Consider the following 18,303-nt stretch of genomic DNA (forward strand, 5'->3'; position numbering starts at 1 on the left):
TCTCAACTTTCCCAGCCAAAAATTCAAGATAAAATTAAGAACCTTTTGAATCAAATTAAGAACTCTATCTATTCGGATCTGCCTCATGCATTCTAGAATAGGAAAGAACATGTTGTTGATCTTCCCTATGAAAAGGATTTCAAAGAATAAAAAATCCCTACAAAAGCCCGCCCCATTCAAATGAATGAGCAGCTTTTGCAGCATTGTCAAAAGGAAATTAAAGATCTTTTGGATAAAGGATTAATCCGTCCTAGCAAAAGTCCTTGGTCTTGCTCAGCTTTTTATGTAAATAAGCAAGCTGAGATAGAGCGAGGAACCCCCAGACTTGTCATCAATTACAAACCTTTAAATCAAGCTTTGCAATAGATTCGTTATCCTATTCCAAACAAAAAAGATTTACTCAATAGATTAAACTCAGCAAATATCTTTTCAAAGTTTGATATGAAATATGGTTTTTGGCAAATTCAGATTAAAGATTCTGACAGATACAAAACTGCATTTACAGTCCCATTTGGACAATATGAATGGAATGTAATGCCGTTTGGTCTGAAAAATGCCCCATCTGAATTTCAAAAAAATCATGAATGATATTTTTAACCCATACTCAAACTTCACAATCGTTTACATAGATGATGTCCTAATCTTCTCCCAAACTTTAGGAGAATATTTCAAACGTGTTAAAACCTTTATGTACATCATCCAGAAGAACGGACTTGCTGTTTCAAAATCAAAAATTGTCCTTTTCCAAACAAAAATTCGTTTTCTTGGTCATATGATTTCCCAAGGAACAATAACCCCTATCAAACGATCAATACTGTTTGCAGAAAAATTCCCAGACTATATCCTTGACAAACCTCAATTCCAGAGGTTCCTAGGATGCCTTAATTATGTCTCGGACTTTATCCCAAATCTTAACAATCTCATTAAGCCTCTTCATGATAGGCTTAAGAAAAATTCTCCGCCATGGACGGACAAACATTCTGACATCATCAGATTTCTCAAAACCAAAGTTCGCAATCTCCCTTGCCTTTACCTACCTGTTCCTCATGCATTCAAAATTATTGAAACAGATGCATCTGACTTAGGGTATGGTGGTATTTTGAAACAAAAACTGCATGATAAAGAATGTATCATTGAATTCGCATCAAAGCATTGGAATAATACTCAACAGAGCTATTCCACCATCAAAAAAGAAATTTTAGCCATCGTTTTATGTATCACAAAATTTCAGTCTGATTTACTCAATCAAAAATTTTTAGTCCGAGTTGACTGCAAATCGGCCAAAGATGTTTTACAAAATGATGTTAAAAATCTCGCATCAAAACAAATTTTTGCCAGATAGCAAGCCATTTTAAGTGTCTTTGATTTTGATATTGAGCACATCAAGGGTAACTCAAATTCTCTCCCTGATTTTCTCACATGTGAATATCTGCAGGGAGACAAGCACGGACATGACGATGCCTAGAAAGGCAACTTTAGCCTCTGCTAAAGGCAGAGGCATCCGCCTAGCTCTACCTGGGCCAATCAGAAAATCAGGGTCTAGCACCCTAACTGGGTCTTCTACCCAACAACCTACCCAATAATCCTCCAAAGGCTCAGCCCAACAATCAATTGAACCAGCAATCACTCAATCCAAACAAACTATGGCAGACTACGCCTTCCCAATCGAAACCATCCTGGCTCTACAAGACCAAGGTCTCACAAAACTCAACAAAAAATCTTGGGCCGACATTTGTAGTGAGTTAGATGAAGAAATCGACATAACTCAACTGATATCCCAAATGGCCAGCCAAAAAACAGTAATATAAAACCCAAAAGAAAAAGCTATTACCCAATCACCCCAAACATCCTCAAGCACCATCAAAAAACAAAAAGCCCAAACCAATTACATGTCCACAAACAAGACCTCAAACATTATCCATATGGAGTCTGAATTTTGGGATAGCTCACCAAACAAAGTCATCCCAAAAATTTTTCTCACTGGTTTCCACTTCAGGCCTTTGGCACCCAACAAAACCTGCTAATTTTATGAATTCATCCTAATAGATACTGACTCAGTGTCTATTAAGCATTACAAAGACAAAACCAATCCTGAATTTATAACCCATTCAACCATCCAAATCCTCAGAATCTTGTCCCCAAAGCAATTTGGGAACAATTTAAACAAAATTCAAAAATTTTCTCAAAATTATGACCCAATAGGTTTTAATTATTAGGACTACATGGAAGCCTGGACTAAAGTACTTTGGTTTCAAAATACTCAGTACAAACATTCATGGTTAATCTATTTCAAAAGAAATATCAATTATGTTTTTTCAAATTGGTTCTACCAATGATGGGACTTCTTTGGGCCAATCCCAGAATTCTACCCTCACCAACAGATGAAGGGTATAAAATTTTTCTCAACTTTTTCACTGGCATGGGTATTTTCCTGGCAATACAAATATGCCAAATCAGGCCACCCCAAATCACTTCCAATCCTACAAAGGCATGGTTACGTAAAATGGTGGTCTCAATTTGATTCAACAATGGCCTATCCAGAAAAGGTTAGAGAATGGTTCAAAACCAATCCAGACAGTCAAAAGATTTCAGACCCAGAAACGGCTTCGTTTCTCAATCAGAAAGCCCAAATCGCTGCAGCCCTCGTAGGAGCTCAATCAAAAGAAACCCTAGCAAAGAATCTTCAGCGAATCATGCAAATGATCGAAGAAGATAAAAAATACAAAGAAAATCCCACTTCGTCAGCAGAATCCTCTAGCGGTTATAACCAAAATGAAGATGACTGCTTTGGAATTGACCTCGGGGAGGATTAGTCTTCAATCTCTAAATATATGTAATCACAAAAATCAAAACCTATACTGTAGAAATAGTACCGGTTATCTTCACCTGTACTGTAGAAACAGTAGAATCTTTGGCTATAAAAGGAGGCCTCGTTCTCATGTTGAGGCACCTTTCAGTTTTACATAACATACAGAGAAGTTAGAGAAAAAAGCTCTGAGAGTTCCCTTGTAAGCTCTCCAGCTCTTCTTCTTCCCTCTTCTTTCTTTTTCAATCTCAATCCTTCAATAAAAATTTTATCTAGTTCTTCAATTTTGTGTTCTTCATTTTGCATTTCCTGCATCTGCATTTGCATATGCGTGCGGACTACTGCTGCATCTAACATCATACTAACTTGCATATGCGTGCGGACTACCGCCGCATCTAACTTCAATTCTACTTCCTTGATCTTGCATATCATACTGCATTGTTACTGACTTTTACTTTCTCGCCTTCTTCCCCTTTTCCTCCTTGATCCGCTTCGGGACATCTGGTATCAGAGCCTTGTTTATATATATATATATATATATATATATATATATTAGTAGGAAAGTAATAATAAAAATTATTAATTAAATTAATTACATAATAAAAAATACAAATAATTCTTTAACCAAAAAATAAAATTATTATCTTCCCATACTATATTTTTAAAAAAAGAATTAAAAAATAAATTAACTCTTAATAAATTATATATTAAATATTATATATATATATATATATATATATATATATATATATATATTATCAACTATTTTAAAATAATTTAATTCATATTCTTATTGAATAATATTTATTTAAAATTATCATTTAAAGCACGGTGTTGTAGAATAAATAAATAAGGAAGAGAAAATAGATTTAAAACAAGAAATATAAATAGATAGCCTTAGTATTAATATTATACCTATCAATATAATTACTCAAAATAATAAAGATAATTCATATATGTAAATATATGTAGCAACGTAAAAGAGAGGAAGAAATATTAGTAATGTATAGAAAGAGTATTATTGTTGTATATAAAGGGAGAGAGAATAGTATTTATTATTGATCGTAGTGTAGTTTCCATTGAGAGGCTTAAGCCTCTATTTATAATGAAACATTTTCAAACTACATTTAATAGAGTCATTCTTGGTAAAGAGAGTTTCATTATAAATGGGCATCCACATCAGTACTTATCACAACACTCCCCCTTTGATGACGATTTAGGATTATTGCCTCGTTAAAACCTTACTAAAGAAAAACCCAGTGGGAAAAAACTTTAGTGAAAAAAAAAGAGTACAATATCCTTTGGTGATGGGACTGCCTCATTAAAAACCTTGTCAAGAAAAATCCAATGGGAAAAAAAATCTGACCAAGGAAAAAAGAGTACAGTCTCCCCCTCTTGCCGACATCATTTAATGTCTCGAACTCGGCACATCCCAATCTCATGTATCAATCTTTCAAAGGAGAATTTTGGGAGTAACTTTGTAAATAAATCTGCCAGATTATCACTTGAGCGGATCTGTTGGATATCAATTGTCCCTTGATTTTGAAGATCATGAGTGAAGAAGAATTTGGAAAAAATATGCTTTGTTCTATCACCTTTGATGTATCCGCCTTTAAGTTGAGCAATGCATGCTGTATTATCTTCAAACAGAACAGTTGAAGCTATCATATGATCAATCAGTCCACATGATGACAGAATATATTGGATCAAACTTCTGAGCCAAAAACACTCACGAATTGCTTCATGAATCGCTAGTATTTCGGCATGATTAGAAGATGTTGCAGCAATTGTCTGTTTCCTGGACCTCCAAGATATAGCCATTCCACCATATGTGAACAGGTATCCTGTTTGAGATCTCTCTTTATGTGAATCAGACAAGTATCCAGCATCTGCATAGCCAACTAGTTGTGACTTGGATCCATATGGATAAAACAATCCCATATCAATCGTTCCATGAAGATATCGAAAGATTTGTTTGATTCCACTCCAATGTCTTCTGGTTGGAGAGGAACTATATCTTGCTAGTAAATTCACAGCCAATGATATATCGGGTCGCGTATTATTAGCAAGATATATTAGCACTCCAATGGCACTAAGATATGGTACTTCAGGACCAAGGATATCTTTATTTTCTTCTTTAAGACGGAATTGATCCTTTTTCACATCCAAAGATCTTACAATCATTGGAGTACTTAATGGATGTGACTTATCCATATAAAATCTCTTCAAGATCTTCTTTGTGTATGTCGTTTGATGAATAAAGATCCCATTTTTTATATGCTCGATCTGCAGGCCGAGACAAAATTTAGTTCTTCCAAGATCTTTCATCTCAAACTCTTCTTTTAGAGTTTTTATAATTGTTGGAATCTCTTCAAGAGTCCCAATGATATTTAAATCATCAACGTACACAGCAATTATAATGAATCCAGATGCAGATTTCTTTATGAAAACACATGGATAGATATCATCATTCTTGAATCCATTTTTGGCCAGATAATCAGTAAGACGATTATACCACATTCATCCAGATTGCTTCAGACCATATAAAGATTTTTGTAATTTGACTGAGTATAACCCTTGCGAATATTCATTGGATGGTTTAGATATCTTTAGTCCTTCAGGGACTTTCATATAGATATCCCGATTTAATGAGCCGTATAAATAGGTTGTTACCACATCCATTAAATGCATACGCATTTTGTGATATGCGGATAAACTGACCAAATAACGCAATGTTATCGCATCCACTACAGGGGAATACGTTTCTTCATAATCTATACCGGACCTTTGTGAAAACCCTTGTGCCATGAGTCGGACTTTGTAGCGCATAACTTCATTTTTCTCATTTCGTTTTCTCACAAATACCCATCTGTATCCAACAGGTTTTACATCTTCTGGTGTACGGACTACAGGTCCAAAGACTTCATGTTTTGCAAGTGAGTCTAATTCAGCCTTCATGGCTTCTTCCCATTTTGGCCAATCATTCCTTTGTCGACATTCTTCGACTGGTCTTGGCTCAAGATCCTTACTTTCATGCATGATATTTAATGCCACATTATATACAAATATTTCATTAACAATTGTCTTATTTCGGTCCCATTTTTCTCCTGTAAAGACATAATTTATCGAGATCTCGTCATTTTCACAATTTTCAGTTACCTGAACGTCTTCTGGCGTTAAAACTATATCAGAATTTTGGACAACTGCAGATGTCTCTACTATGTCTTTTTCAACAGGAATAGTATTTACCTCTTTTCTCTTTCGAGGATTTTTGTCTTTGGAACCGACAGGCCTGCCACGCTTCTGGCGCGTATTTGCTTCGATGGCAATTTGTCCAACTAGAACATCAATTCGAATTGGGGCATTTTCCTCTGGTATATAAGATTTGGTTATCCTCTTTGTATCGAAGAATGCATCAGGCAATTCATTTGCTATTCTCTGTAAATGTATAATCTTTTGAACTTCTAGTCCACATTGCCCTGATCGAGGATCTAAATGCATCAACGATGATGCATTCCAATTAAGTTCTTTTTCAAGAAGCTTATTCTTTCCCCCTAATGTTGGAAATTTTGATTCATCAAAATGACAATCCGCAAATCGGGCTTTAAATACATCTCCCATTTGTATCTCAAGATACCTCACTATAGAGGGAGAATCATATCCATCATATATCCCCAATTTTCTTTGGAGTTCTATTTTGGTGCGATTAGGTGGTGCAATGGGAACATATATTGCACACCTAAATATTCTTAAATGGAAAATATTTGGCTGCTGGCAAAATGCTAATTGCATAGGAGAGAACTGATGGTAACTCGTTGGCCTCAAACAAATAAGTGCTGCGATATGTAAAATATCATGCCCCCAAACTAAGGTTGGAAGATTTGTTCTCATAAGCAAGGGTCTAGCAATTAATTAGAGGCGTTTAATAAGTGATTCTGCTAACCCATTTTGTGTGTGAACATAAGCTACTGGACGTTCAACACTTATTCCATTAGCCATACAATAAGCATCAAAGGCTTGGGAAGTAAATTCACCAGCATTATCAAGACGAATTATTTTGATTGAATTTTCTGGAAATTGTTCTTTTAATCGAATAATTTGAGCCAGTAATCTTGCAAACGCCAGGTTGCGAGAAGATAATAAGCACATATGTGACCATCTTGAAGATGCGTCTATTAGGACCATAAAATATCTAAAAGATTCACATGGTGGATGAATAGGTCCACATATATCACCTTGAATCCTTTCTAGGAATTCAGGGGACTCAAATACAATCTTTATTGGTGATGGCCTTAAAATTAACTTCCCTTGATAATATGCAGCACAACAAAATTCACTAGTTTTTAGAATCTTCTGTTTCTTTAGTGAATATCCATGGGAGTTTTCAATAATTCTCCTCATCATGGTTGTTTCCGGATGACCCAATCGGTCGTGCCAAGTTATAAATTCATTTGGGCTAGTAAACTTCTGGTTTACAATGGCATGTGATTCAATTGCACTAATCTTGGTATAATACAACCCAGATGAAAGTGAGGGTAACTTTTCTAATATAACCTTTTTATTTGAATCATGAGTTGTGATACATAAGTACTCATGATTTCCCTCATTCATTGTTTCAATATGATATCCATTTCGGCGAATATCTTCAAAGCTCAACAAGTTTCTTAGAGACTTGGTAGATAATAGTGCATTATTTATTATGAATTTTGTTCCTCCGGGGAACAAAATTATAGCTCTTCCAGAGCCTTCAATCACATTGCCTGAGCCAATAATAGTATTAACACATTCTTCTTTTGGCATCAGATGGGTAAAATATATATCACTTTTGAGAATAGTATGCGAACTTGCACTATCCGCAAGGCATACATCTTCATTATACATCATTGACATTCTCTTCAAAGATAAATAATAATAATAAAATAAGTAGTATGCACAGTTAAATTGAATACTTGATCGGAATTATTTTTCTAAGAAACGCTATATATAAAAATAATGTCATATACTAAAATTTTATTTTAAATCTTGACATATTTAATGATTTCAAAACATAAACATTAATATTTCATTATTTATATACATCATATTTAAAACTTAAATACATAGAAAATAAAACTTAATAATAAGTTCTTTACATTATTTATTTACATGGATACTTAACAATCTCACATATTAAACTATTTCATCATTGATCAAATGACCAATATTTCCTTCGGGATCTTTAAAGAAATCAGATACATCATAATGAGTAGTGAAATTTTCAGCATCATTTGAAACAAAATTTGTTTCCTTTCCTTTGTCATCTTTTTTTAAAAATACTTGGTAAAGATCGACTAGGTGCCTTGGGGTACGACAGGTACGTGACCAATGGCCTTTTCCACCACAACGGAAACACTTATCCTCTGTTGATTTGTTTTGCCCAATATTTCTTTCTTTATCCCACTTCTGGTGAGATCCTCTCTTTTGAATATAATTCATTTTCCTTTCATAATTTTTCTTGTTATTAAAACCTTGCCATTTACCTCTTCTAGGGCAATTTGCCGCATTTACCTCAGGAAATGAGGTGGCGCCAGCTGGGCGCGCTTCGTGATTCTTTAAAAGTAACTCATTGTTGCGTTCAACAACAAGAAGGCAAGAAATTAACTCAGAATATTTTTTAAACCTTTTTTCTCGATACTGCTACTGCAGGAGCACATTCGAGACATGGAAGATTGAGAAAGTTTTCTCCAACAATCATGATCAGTTATCTTTTCTCCACATAATTTCATTCGTGAGGTGATTCGAAACATTGCAGAATTATATTCATTTATGGATTTAAAATCCTGTAGACGCAAGGGCGTCCATTCATATCGGGCTTGAGGAAGTATCACCGTTTTTTTATAATTGTACCTTTCTTTAAGGTCTTTCCAAAGATCTGCAGGATCTTTTAATGTGATATTCATTTTTCAATCCTTCGTCAAGATGACGACGAAGAAAAATCATGGCTTTAGCTTTATCCTTCTAGGATGCATTATTTTCAGCCTTAATGGTATCTCCAAGATCTATTGAATCAAGATGAATTTCAGCATCTAATATCCATGATAAATAATTGTTTCCTGATATATCAAGAGCATTGAATTCAAGATGAGAGAGTTTCGACATAATGAAAATTTGTTACCTGTGTCTTCCTAAAAATTTGATCAGAGTCTCGTGCTGATAACGTGTTATAGAATAAATAAATAAGGAAGAGGAAATAGATTTAAAACAAGAAATATAAATAGATAGCCTTAGTATTAATATTATACCTATCAATATAATTACTCAAAATAATAAAGATAATTCATATATGTAAATATATGTAGCAACATAAAAGAAAGGAAGAACTATTAGTAATGTATAAAAAGAGTATTATTGCTGTGTATAAAGGGAGAGAGAATAGTATTTATTATTGATCGTAGTGTAGTTTTCATTCAGAGACTTAAGCCTCTATTTATAATGAAACATTTTCAAATTATATTTAATAGAGTCATCCTTAGTAAAGAGAATTTCATTGTAAATGGGCATCCACATCAGTACTTATCACAACACACGGGAAATAAAACTAGTTTTCTTACAAGTCTAGAACTAGAACAAAACAAAATTTTGCCCTAGCGTCCCCCATTCACACTACTCATTTTTTTTTTTGAACATGGTCATGGGCCAGAAGCTAAACCCGGCCTAGAAACAAAACCCGAACTCGCTTAAACCCAGAAACCAACCCAAACCCCCATTCACACTACTCATTTGTATCATTTATTCTTTTAATTGTTTTTGGTTTGGGTCAACTTTTATTGAACAGCGAAGGACAATAAGCCCAAAAATACATTATTGGGCCTAGATAATGAACCCAGATTCGTGAACCACAAAAGCCGTATGCAATTAGCGCCAAGCCGCCAACTCCATAAATCTCGCATACATTGATTTGATAAATCAGTATTATGAACTTACCAAAAAAAAAAAATCAGTATTATGAAAGTTGTTAAAATGGATATGTTATTCTTTTTCATGCTACAGATCTGACTTCTGTGATGCTTTACTTTTTTCAAAAGGAAAAGGATTGATGATGAGTACAATAGAAAACAACTCAACAACACTAATTTACAATGTGGAATTGAAAATTGACACGAACCTCTCCCCCTAAGAATACTTCTTGCGGTATGCACAAGTCAAATATGAGATTAACGTGAAGACCACCACTCATCAAAACTACAAATAGAAAGTGCAAAAAAATGCCATAAAATAAGTAGCAACACGGGAAACAAGTATGTCCTAATACTAGTGTCTACTACCATAAAACAAGTGATGCATCTTCCACCCACCGTTTGCAGAAATAAACGACAAAAAAAAAAAAAAAAAACAAAACAAAAAACAAAAAAAAAACAAAGGAATTGCGTTAAGTGTTTGATTAAGGTTTAAGTAAAATGAATGGTTTAAGCTTTAATGTGGTTGCTTAAGATGAAGGGTCCTTCTCATTATAACCACTCGACGGTCCAAATTCAATAACAACTCCACCGACGAAGCTCGCATCAGTCACATGGTTTTGACTCTTTATTGACTCTTATGCCCCTCAATAGGCCAATACCCACCGACGCAGCAGCAAGGGCACAATCGTCATTTACCACGCAAAACCACAAGATCTCAACTACGCCTACCTCCAACGAGATCCTCTAGCGGGAACATTGGTCGTCGTAGACTATTCTATTCCATTCCAATTCAATCCACGCTCCCAATTTTCTGCATTGTTTCGATCCATTCAGCTACGCTGTTTCCACACTGTACTATTACAGGCTGTTACTTCTTTTTCCCCTTTCTGTTGATTAATTTGTTATTTGTTAATCTGAAACTGAATTGTTACCGAAGATAGGCATTGCCATTGTTATTGGTCATAGTAAAATTTGGATTCTGTTTCTCTCTTTGAGGAAGAGGGAACAACCGGCATTGTAGTTAGCAAAATGGCAATGCCTTGAGTTTGGGGGTGGTTTTGTTCCGTACAGATCCAAGTTTTCCTTTTTTTTTTCCCCCAAACTCTGCGGTGGAGTTTTCATTTTTCAGCATTGTGAAGCGCATTTTGCAGAATGGGAGAGAAATCGAAGTCAGGAGGGTGCTGTGGCTGGTTTATAGCCTTTTTGATTCTCGCTCTGGTGGTCGGTGCTATCGTTTACACCGTTAAGAAGAAGATCGATCACTCCCATTCCGATAAGCCACTTCCGGTACCTGGTCCTCCCGGCGCCATCGACCAGAAATATTCCTCTGCACTCAAAACTTCCATGCAATTCTTTGATATACAAAAATGTATGCTCTTTTCGTATTTGGATTTTACAATGCTGTTTGTTTGCGATGCGTCTTAATCAATTTATTGTTTCTTTTCTATCAGATTTATCATGTTGCAGATTATTTCTATCTTTTTTTATTTTTTATTTTTTTATTTTGCTCATCTTGACTCTTGACTCGGCTTAAATTATTGAAAGTAGTTAAGAGGTGGAGACCGACAAGAGAAAGAGATTCAATTATTAAAAAGTACCTAGATTTTAATGTGTTAAATTGAAAGACGACTTGTGAAAAGATATTATCGTCTTACTCTTATCTAAATCGATGGGAAAAGACTGGTAATAGTAGCTGATGTTGTTTGTTTTGTTTTACTTGTTGCATCTTGCATGTATATATCACTATGAGATCTAGAATGTAACAAGCTTCATATTTTGTTTACTTGTTTTATTGGGCGTATTGCTGATCTTATTTTCCTACTATCTTGGATTTTCTATATGTTGAGTTAACAATCATATTTCGTGATGCAGCTGGAAAGTTAACTGACAACAAAATATCTTGGAGAGGAGATTCGGCTCTAAAGGATGGAAGCCAAGCAAATTTGGATCTGTCAAAAGGAATGTATGATGCTGGGGATCACATGAAGTTTGGGTTTCCAATGGCTTTTACTGCTACTGTGTTATCTTGGGCTATTCTGGAATATGGAGATCAAATGGATGCTGTTGGCCAGTTGGAACCGGCCAAAGATTCCCTCAAGTGGATCACTGATTACCTTATCAATGCTCATCCTTCTCCCAATGTTCTTTATATTCAGGTTACTACTGTGCTCAACAAATCCTATTTGATGCCCTGGCTTTATATTCTAGTTATCTGGTTTACCCACATATAGTTATTATATCGATCTATCTTCTACGCTTAAAAATGACATGAGCACACTGGATACCTCGTGATTCTTGGACTGTATCATTGGTACATTAGAATTCGATTTTAATTCATTCACGGTGAAAACATTTTGAAGTGTCAATAATTCATATGGAGCGACTGATTTGGAAAACAGTTACAAGCTTCACCTGGAAGTGTAAATATTTCTTAGTACGACAATGATGTAGCTACATTCGTGTTTTCCTTTAGTTTTAAAACATTGATCAACTTAAAAATGAAAACTAGATTGTTTTTCATTATGGTTTTCAGTTTCCAACATAATTGTTGTTTGTGGTACTAATGCCAGGACAGGCCATGAGATTTGGTAAGAGATCTTGTTCATGACAGTCTATTGATTTGGGATTTGCCAGACTGTGTACTGTATATCCCTTGATTTCTAGACTGTTGGATAGGCATATGGTTATGAATAAATTTGGAGAATTTTTTGTCCCTGTTATGTTTTGCCCCTTCAACCATTGTCTTCTGTAATTAGGACTCTCAGGATTTTTACACGCAACTAGTTCTGTTAAACCCTTTCCTAACTAGTTTCAGTTCCCCAAAATCATTGGTGGTACAGGTGGGAAATCCTGTTTCAGATCACAAATGTTGGGATAGGCCTGAATCCATGACTGAACCACGGCCTCTCACACAGATTAATGCATCTAGCCCTGGATCAGATGTTGCAGCTGAAACTGCAGCAGCAATGGCCTCGGCATCTTTGGTCTTCAAAAAGAGTGATTCTACATATTCAAGCACTCTCCTCAAGCATGCAAAGGAATTGTTTACTTTTGCAGATAAAAATAGAGGAATATATAGCGAGACTATACCTGATGTTGCAACATACTATAACTCAACTGGATACGGTGATGAACTTTTATGGGCAGCTAGCTGGCTCTATCATGCTACGGATGATGATTCTTACCTTAAGTATGTGACTGGTCAAAATGGAGAAGATTATGCACAATGGGGAAGTCCAACCTGGTTCAGTTGGGACAACAAGCTTGCTGGAACTCAGGTATCTGTCACTAAATCACTAATAAGGAATATGTTTGATTTTTAATAACTGAATACAATCACTAGATGTTATAAATGTTGCTATAGAAAAAGGATTATGCTTGAGCAATAACTCATGTTCTTGGTGCAGGTTTTGTTATCCAGATTAAGCTTCTTTAAGGCAAAGGACATTTCAAGCTCATACGGTTCTGGCCTACAAAATTACAGGAAATCAGCTGAGGCTGTAATGTGTGGCCTTCTTCCAGATTCTCCAACAGCCACAAAAAGCAGAACAGACAGTAATTTCCTTCTCTAATGCTATATTATTGGATACTCGATGGTAGCAAGGGAGCGACACTACCATTAGAGGAAACTATTGAAATACTTCTTTTTTCTCTCTTTCTTTTTCTGCTGCTATGTCTTCTCTAACCCCCGTTTCATGTGATTTAATTTCTCTTCAATACAGAGGGCCTCATATGGGTTAGTGAGTGGAATGCTCTGCAGCATCCTGTTGCTTCTGCATTCTTGGCTGCTATTTACAGTGACTACATGCTTACATCACAGACCGCAAAACTAAAATGTGATTCCAGTTCTTATAGCCCATTAGATCTTCGAGACTTTGCCAAATCTCAGGTACGTATCCATTTATTATTTGCACAGATATCCATCCCAGAGTAATTGATGCGTGTCCATATTGAAAATCTCATTACACTTGCAGGCTGACTACGTACTGGGGAAGAACCCTATGCATATGAGTTTTCTAGTGGGATATGGAGATAAATACCCGCAATTTGTACATCACAGGGGTGCTTCGATCCCTGCTGATGCAAAAACTGGCTGCAAAGATGGCTTCCAGTGGCTCGACTCAACTGATCCTAATCCCAATGTTGCTACTGGAGCACTTGTTGGTGGACCATTCTTGAATGAGACTTTTATTGATTCCAGGAACAATTCTATGCAAACAGAACCAAGCACATATAACAGTGCTGTAATAGTTGGCCTGTTATCAAGTTTAGTCACCACATCTTCTATCGCTCAATCTCTTAAGTAAGCTGTAATTCCTCGCCATCCTCAATTCTACTTAAAAATGGATGAAAAAGATTGGTGCTTAATGTAGTATATTATATTTGTATCACTATGTTTGTATGAGTGTAATCTTGTGGCTTTTGGATAGGTTAGTCGTTTGTATATGTAAAGTTTGATTTGGCATTATTAGCGCATTAATTGAGCTTCTTTTTGTAGTGGTGCACGTTTGTAGAACGTATCTTTAACATTTTTGTTTCCGAAAAATCGTATGGTGATCACCGTATAGTGGTGATCCTTGGTTGCATTAAATTGTACGAAAAATCTGCAAACACAAATCTTGGAACATTCTACATTACTTTGCCATCAAAGATTAAGATACCTTGTAAGTTGTAAGTTGTAACTACACGGCTAAGCTAGATCCGTTATTGCTAGTGACACCAGAGAGATTCGGCTCCCAGTAAAAACTCTATATATATGCATTTTAAAGGAATACAAACAAATTGCTAGGGTAAAGGACTTTGGTCTATTATGGTTTATGTTTGAAAACAAAATCGTCTCAAGTATTTTTTAATTTGAGAAATATTTTTAGTGTTACAATAAATTTTTGAAATAATCATTCTGTTTAATGAGATTTGATTAGGAGGATAAATTGATAAATTTAATTATCTTTCTAACTTTATAAAATTGACACTTGTTAAAATTTTATCCAATTCATAACATCAATTTTGTATTCCTATTTTACCCACAACTAATAAAATAAAGGGCAAAATACTATAATAAGCCAACGTCAATCCAAATTTACCTATATGAGCCAAAATGAAAATCGATACAGCAATGAGCCAGATCATATTTTTATGTAATTCGAACCAGGCTAGTTCGAACTCTATCTTCAAGTAATTCGAACCAAAGCAGTTCGAATTTCAAAGAAAAATTGAACGTAAATCGAACCAGACTGGTTCGAACTACCTATACAAGTAATTCGAACCATTCCAGTTCGAATTATGGGGAAATAAGTTCTGCATGTAATTCGAACCACCCTGGTTCGAATTACGCTTAAGCAAGGTTGTTAGTAATTCGAACCACCCTGGTTCGAATTACTAGTGATTCGGCTATATAAGGAGTTCGAATCAGCCTCATTCGAACCATTCTCATCTTTCCCTGCCCCACCAAATCTCTGAGAAAACGACCCAGATTCTCTCCAAGAAAGACCTGAACGGAATACTCTGCTCATGGAGGACGATCCGGCACGGTTATATCGCTTGGACGGAGTCGCCCATATAGCTGGGGTCATCAACGAAGAGGTTAGTACGGAAATAACTTTATTTTACCGGTACATGTGAGTTAGTGGTTTGGCATGCGGGTTAGATGTTGGTTTAGTTGGTGGTTTATTTTAGCGGTTTATGTTAGTGATTTCTGTTAATGGTTTAGGTTAGTGGTTTTTGTTAGTGGTTTATGTTGGTGGTTTATCTTAGTGGTTTATCTTAGTGGTTTATCTTAGTGGTTTATGTAAGCGGTTTACATTAACAGTTTACGTTAGTGGTTTATGTTAGTGGTTTACGTAAGCGGTTTAGTTGTGGTTTTATAATGTTAGATCTTTGATGTCAGTAGGCTATGGTGGTTTCTAATTTAAGTTTCTTATGCAAATGGTTCTCGTTCTTGGATTTTTAAGCGGCTATGCATAGTAAGATTTTTTGGTTTAGGGATTATCGTGTTGATTATGTTTGTCACCGGTAATTAAGTTGGTTCTAATAATGCGGTTCATTTCTTCCGCAGCCTCAGCGATGCATCAGGAGCATGCGGCGGCAGCAGGGCATGGTCCTGGATGACAGATACGTTCCATACCTGCAGATGGCTGGTCTTTACCATCTTGCAAGGCTGAACGATAGATGGTTCAGGTTGGACGAGGCCATTGTGAGTGCGTTTGTTGAGCGATGGCGTCCGAAGACGCACACTTTTCATATGCCGTTCGAAGAGTGCACTATCACACTGCAGGACGTGGCATACCAGCTGGGTTTGCCAGTGGACGGGCGTTACGTCAGCGGCTGCCTATCAGAGTTCCATGTATACATCGATGGTGGCCGTCCAGCCTGGGTTTGGTTCGAGGAGTTGTTTGGAGTGGTACCTCCTCCTAGCCAGGTTCATAAGTACGCGGTCAACTGCAGCTGGTTTCAGGAGACGTTTGGTGAGTGCCCGGAGGGAGCTGATGAGGATACTGTGTGTCGTTATGCCCGTGCGTACATCATGATGTTGTTGGGCACGCAGCTTTTTGCGGACAAGTCGGGCAACCGCGTTCACATCAGATGGCTTCCGTTTGTAGCTAGGCTGGAGGAGATGGGGACCTACAGCTGGGGTTCTGCAGCACTGGCATGGTTGTACCGGTGCATGTGCCGTGTGGCGAACAGAAATGTTATCAAGCTAGCGGGCCCACTTCAGCTACTTCAGTCATGGATTTTCTGGCGATTTCCTCGGTTTAGGCCTGCAGGATTTGAGACGTTCAGCTGGCCACTGGCCTCGAGGTACTTCCCTAATCTTTGTCTATTTCAATTTACTACACATAACCGCGTGTTCATTCATAATGTATTGGATACCCTAAGCACACATATAAGTAGCGGTAACACATGTGCATGTTGCAGGTGGTCAGGTTACATCCCTTCCAGTAGCGAGAAGGGTCCTAGAGTTCAGACGTGGAGGCTATGGATAGACCGGTTGCAGGATAGAGAGGTCAGTATGTTACTTAATAAGTTTTTTTATTTAACCACAATTTACGAGTTGGCATCACGAGTTGCCCTGACATTGTATCGTTCTGCGTGCAGTTTATCTGGATGCCGTACAGTAGCCCTGACGTACTTCAGGTCGTGCATCCCGAGGTTTTGGAGCCTCGACATATGGTGCTGTGGCGGTCTGTTACATCGCTTATCTACTTTGCCGTCATAGAGTGGCATCAGGTGGACAGAGTTCTTCCGCAGTTTGGAGGGGTGCAGCCTCGTCCACAGGCTGCCCTGAACATCGACTTTCTGATGTCGAAGGACGGCAGAGGCGGCGATCGATGGTTCCCGTCCCATTTGCAGAAGTGGCATCAGTATTGGGAGGACCGTACGGAGAGCGTGCTGAGATTCGATGTTGTTGCTGACCCTGGTCCGTCGCATCAGTTCTTGGATTGGTGGACTCAGCACGGGAAGAGGTTTTTGTCTCCGGATCCGCAGTTGGGCGATCCGAGAGCCGTTGCTATTCCTGTTGAGGCCTCACAGCGGGGAGCTGGGCAAGTACCTGAGATGGATCGGCCTGACGACGTGCCGGATAGGAGGCGGGTTGATAGGAGAGCTCGCGTGGGCACACGTCATAGCCAGCGTGACTGGGGTTGGCTTGAGCGTGCTATGGAGGCTGGCGACGAGGCCGGCCCCGCTAGGGGTCGACGACGACATCATCCTGGCAGAGGTAGAGGGCGTGCTGCGGTTCATGCCGCTGCACCTGACCCTCAGGACGATGACGCTGATCAGCATGGGCCTGAGGGCGGGGATGGTGCAGGGGCGGCCTCAGTTGCTGGTGGTAGTACCCAGGATGGGGTTCACGGAGGTGAGTGGTATGACTCCGGGATGGGTGACGGGGCTGAGCCTAGTGACGCTGGACTTGGGTCCGGTCCTTTTGGACATTACTTTGTTGGAGTACCCACCGACGACCAGCCTCAGCAGGACGGTACTCCATGGGTTATTCCCAGATCACAGTGGCAGGACTTCCTTGGGGCAGATACGCTCGATCCTGACTTCGGCAGTCCACGGTTTCTGGCGGAGATTTCGGCTATCATGCAGGAGGACGAGCCGGGCAGGAGGCGTCCTCAGACCCCTGCCACGCAGGCACCATTAGATGTTGATCTGAACGAGCCTGCTACGACTCCTGTTGGTGACCAGTTTGCTTTGGGAGGTACCCCACATTCCGCTTACACCGCTGCATCACAGTCTGTCGCCGGGCCGTCTGCCGCACCACTCCATTTTACGCCACCCGCACAGCCTGCCCCGCATGAGGACGCAGATGAGATAGAGGATGAGGAGCCGTTTATCCGCAGAGGTCAGAGGCCACGGGTTCCCCGTCGTTGTGGGACAGGCTCCCACTTGTTTAGATGATTTACATTTCATGTATTTTGGACGTTAGGGTTCACTCATGTATTTTAGATGATTTACTTTAGAGCTATTTTTCCTTGTTGTTTGCTCATCTTATTGTACTTAAAAATCTGTTATTTACCTAGTGGATTAGTGACTATGTATTATCATTGAATCATAACA

The 18,303-nt window shown here is 38.0% G+C and overlaps 2 protein-coding genes across 3 annotated transcripts; both read left to right on the top strand.

Annotated features, from left to right (window-relative positions):
* Positions 1-10,006: 10,006 nt before the first annotated feature.
* LOC107609941 (endoglucanase 2) lies at positions 10,007-14,246 on the top strand. Of its 2 annotated transcripts, none has more exons than XM_016312007.3 (6): positions 10,007-11,113; positions 11,617-11,900; positions 12,585-13,022; positions 13,152-13,299; positions 13,467-13,633; positions 13,719-14,246. In XM_016312007.3, exons 1-6 carry the CDS (start codon positions 10,897-10,899, stop codon positions 14,049-14,051), a joined length of 1,587 nt encoding a protein of 528 aa, XP_016167493.1. In that variant the 5' UTR covers positions 10,007-10,896; the 3' UTR covers positions 14,052-14,246. The 2 variants fall into 2 exon arrangements, with proteins under 2 accessions (XP_016167493.1, XP_088349393.1); XM_088493267.1 differs by lacking the exon at positions 10,007-11,113 and adding an exon at positions 11,300-11,427.
* A 1,574-nt stretch (positions 14,247-15,820) lies between these two features.
* Positions 15,821-18,272, top strand: LOC148553892 (serine/threonine-protein phosphatase 7 long form homolog). Its single transcript, XM_088492416.1, has 2 exons — positions 15,821-16,747; positions 16,840-18,272. Exons 1-2 carry the CDS (start codon positions 15,821-15,823, stop codon positions 18,142-18,144), a joined length of 2,232 nt encoding a protein of 743 aa, XP_088348542.1. The 3' UTR covers positions 18,145-18,272.
* The last annotated feature ends 31 nt before the right edge of the window (positions 18,273-18,303 follow it).

The sequence above is a fragment of the Arachis ipaensis genome, chromosome B7, assembly GCF_059453495.1.
Source record: "Arachis ipaensis isolate K30076 ecotype BB chromosome B7, ASM5945349v1, whole genome shotgun sequence".
Classification (NCBI taxonomy): domain Eukaryota; kingdom Viridiplantae; phylum Streptophyta; class Magnoliopsida; order Fabales; family Fabaceae; genus Arachis; species Arachis ipaensis.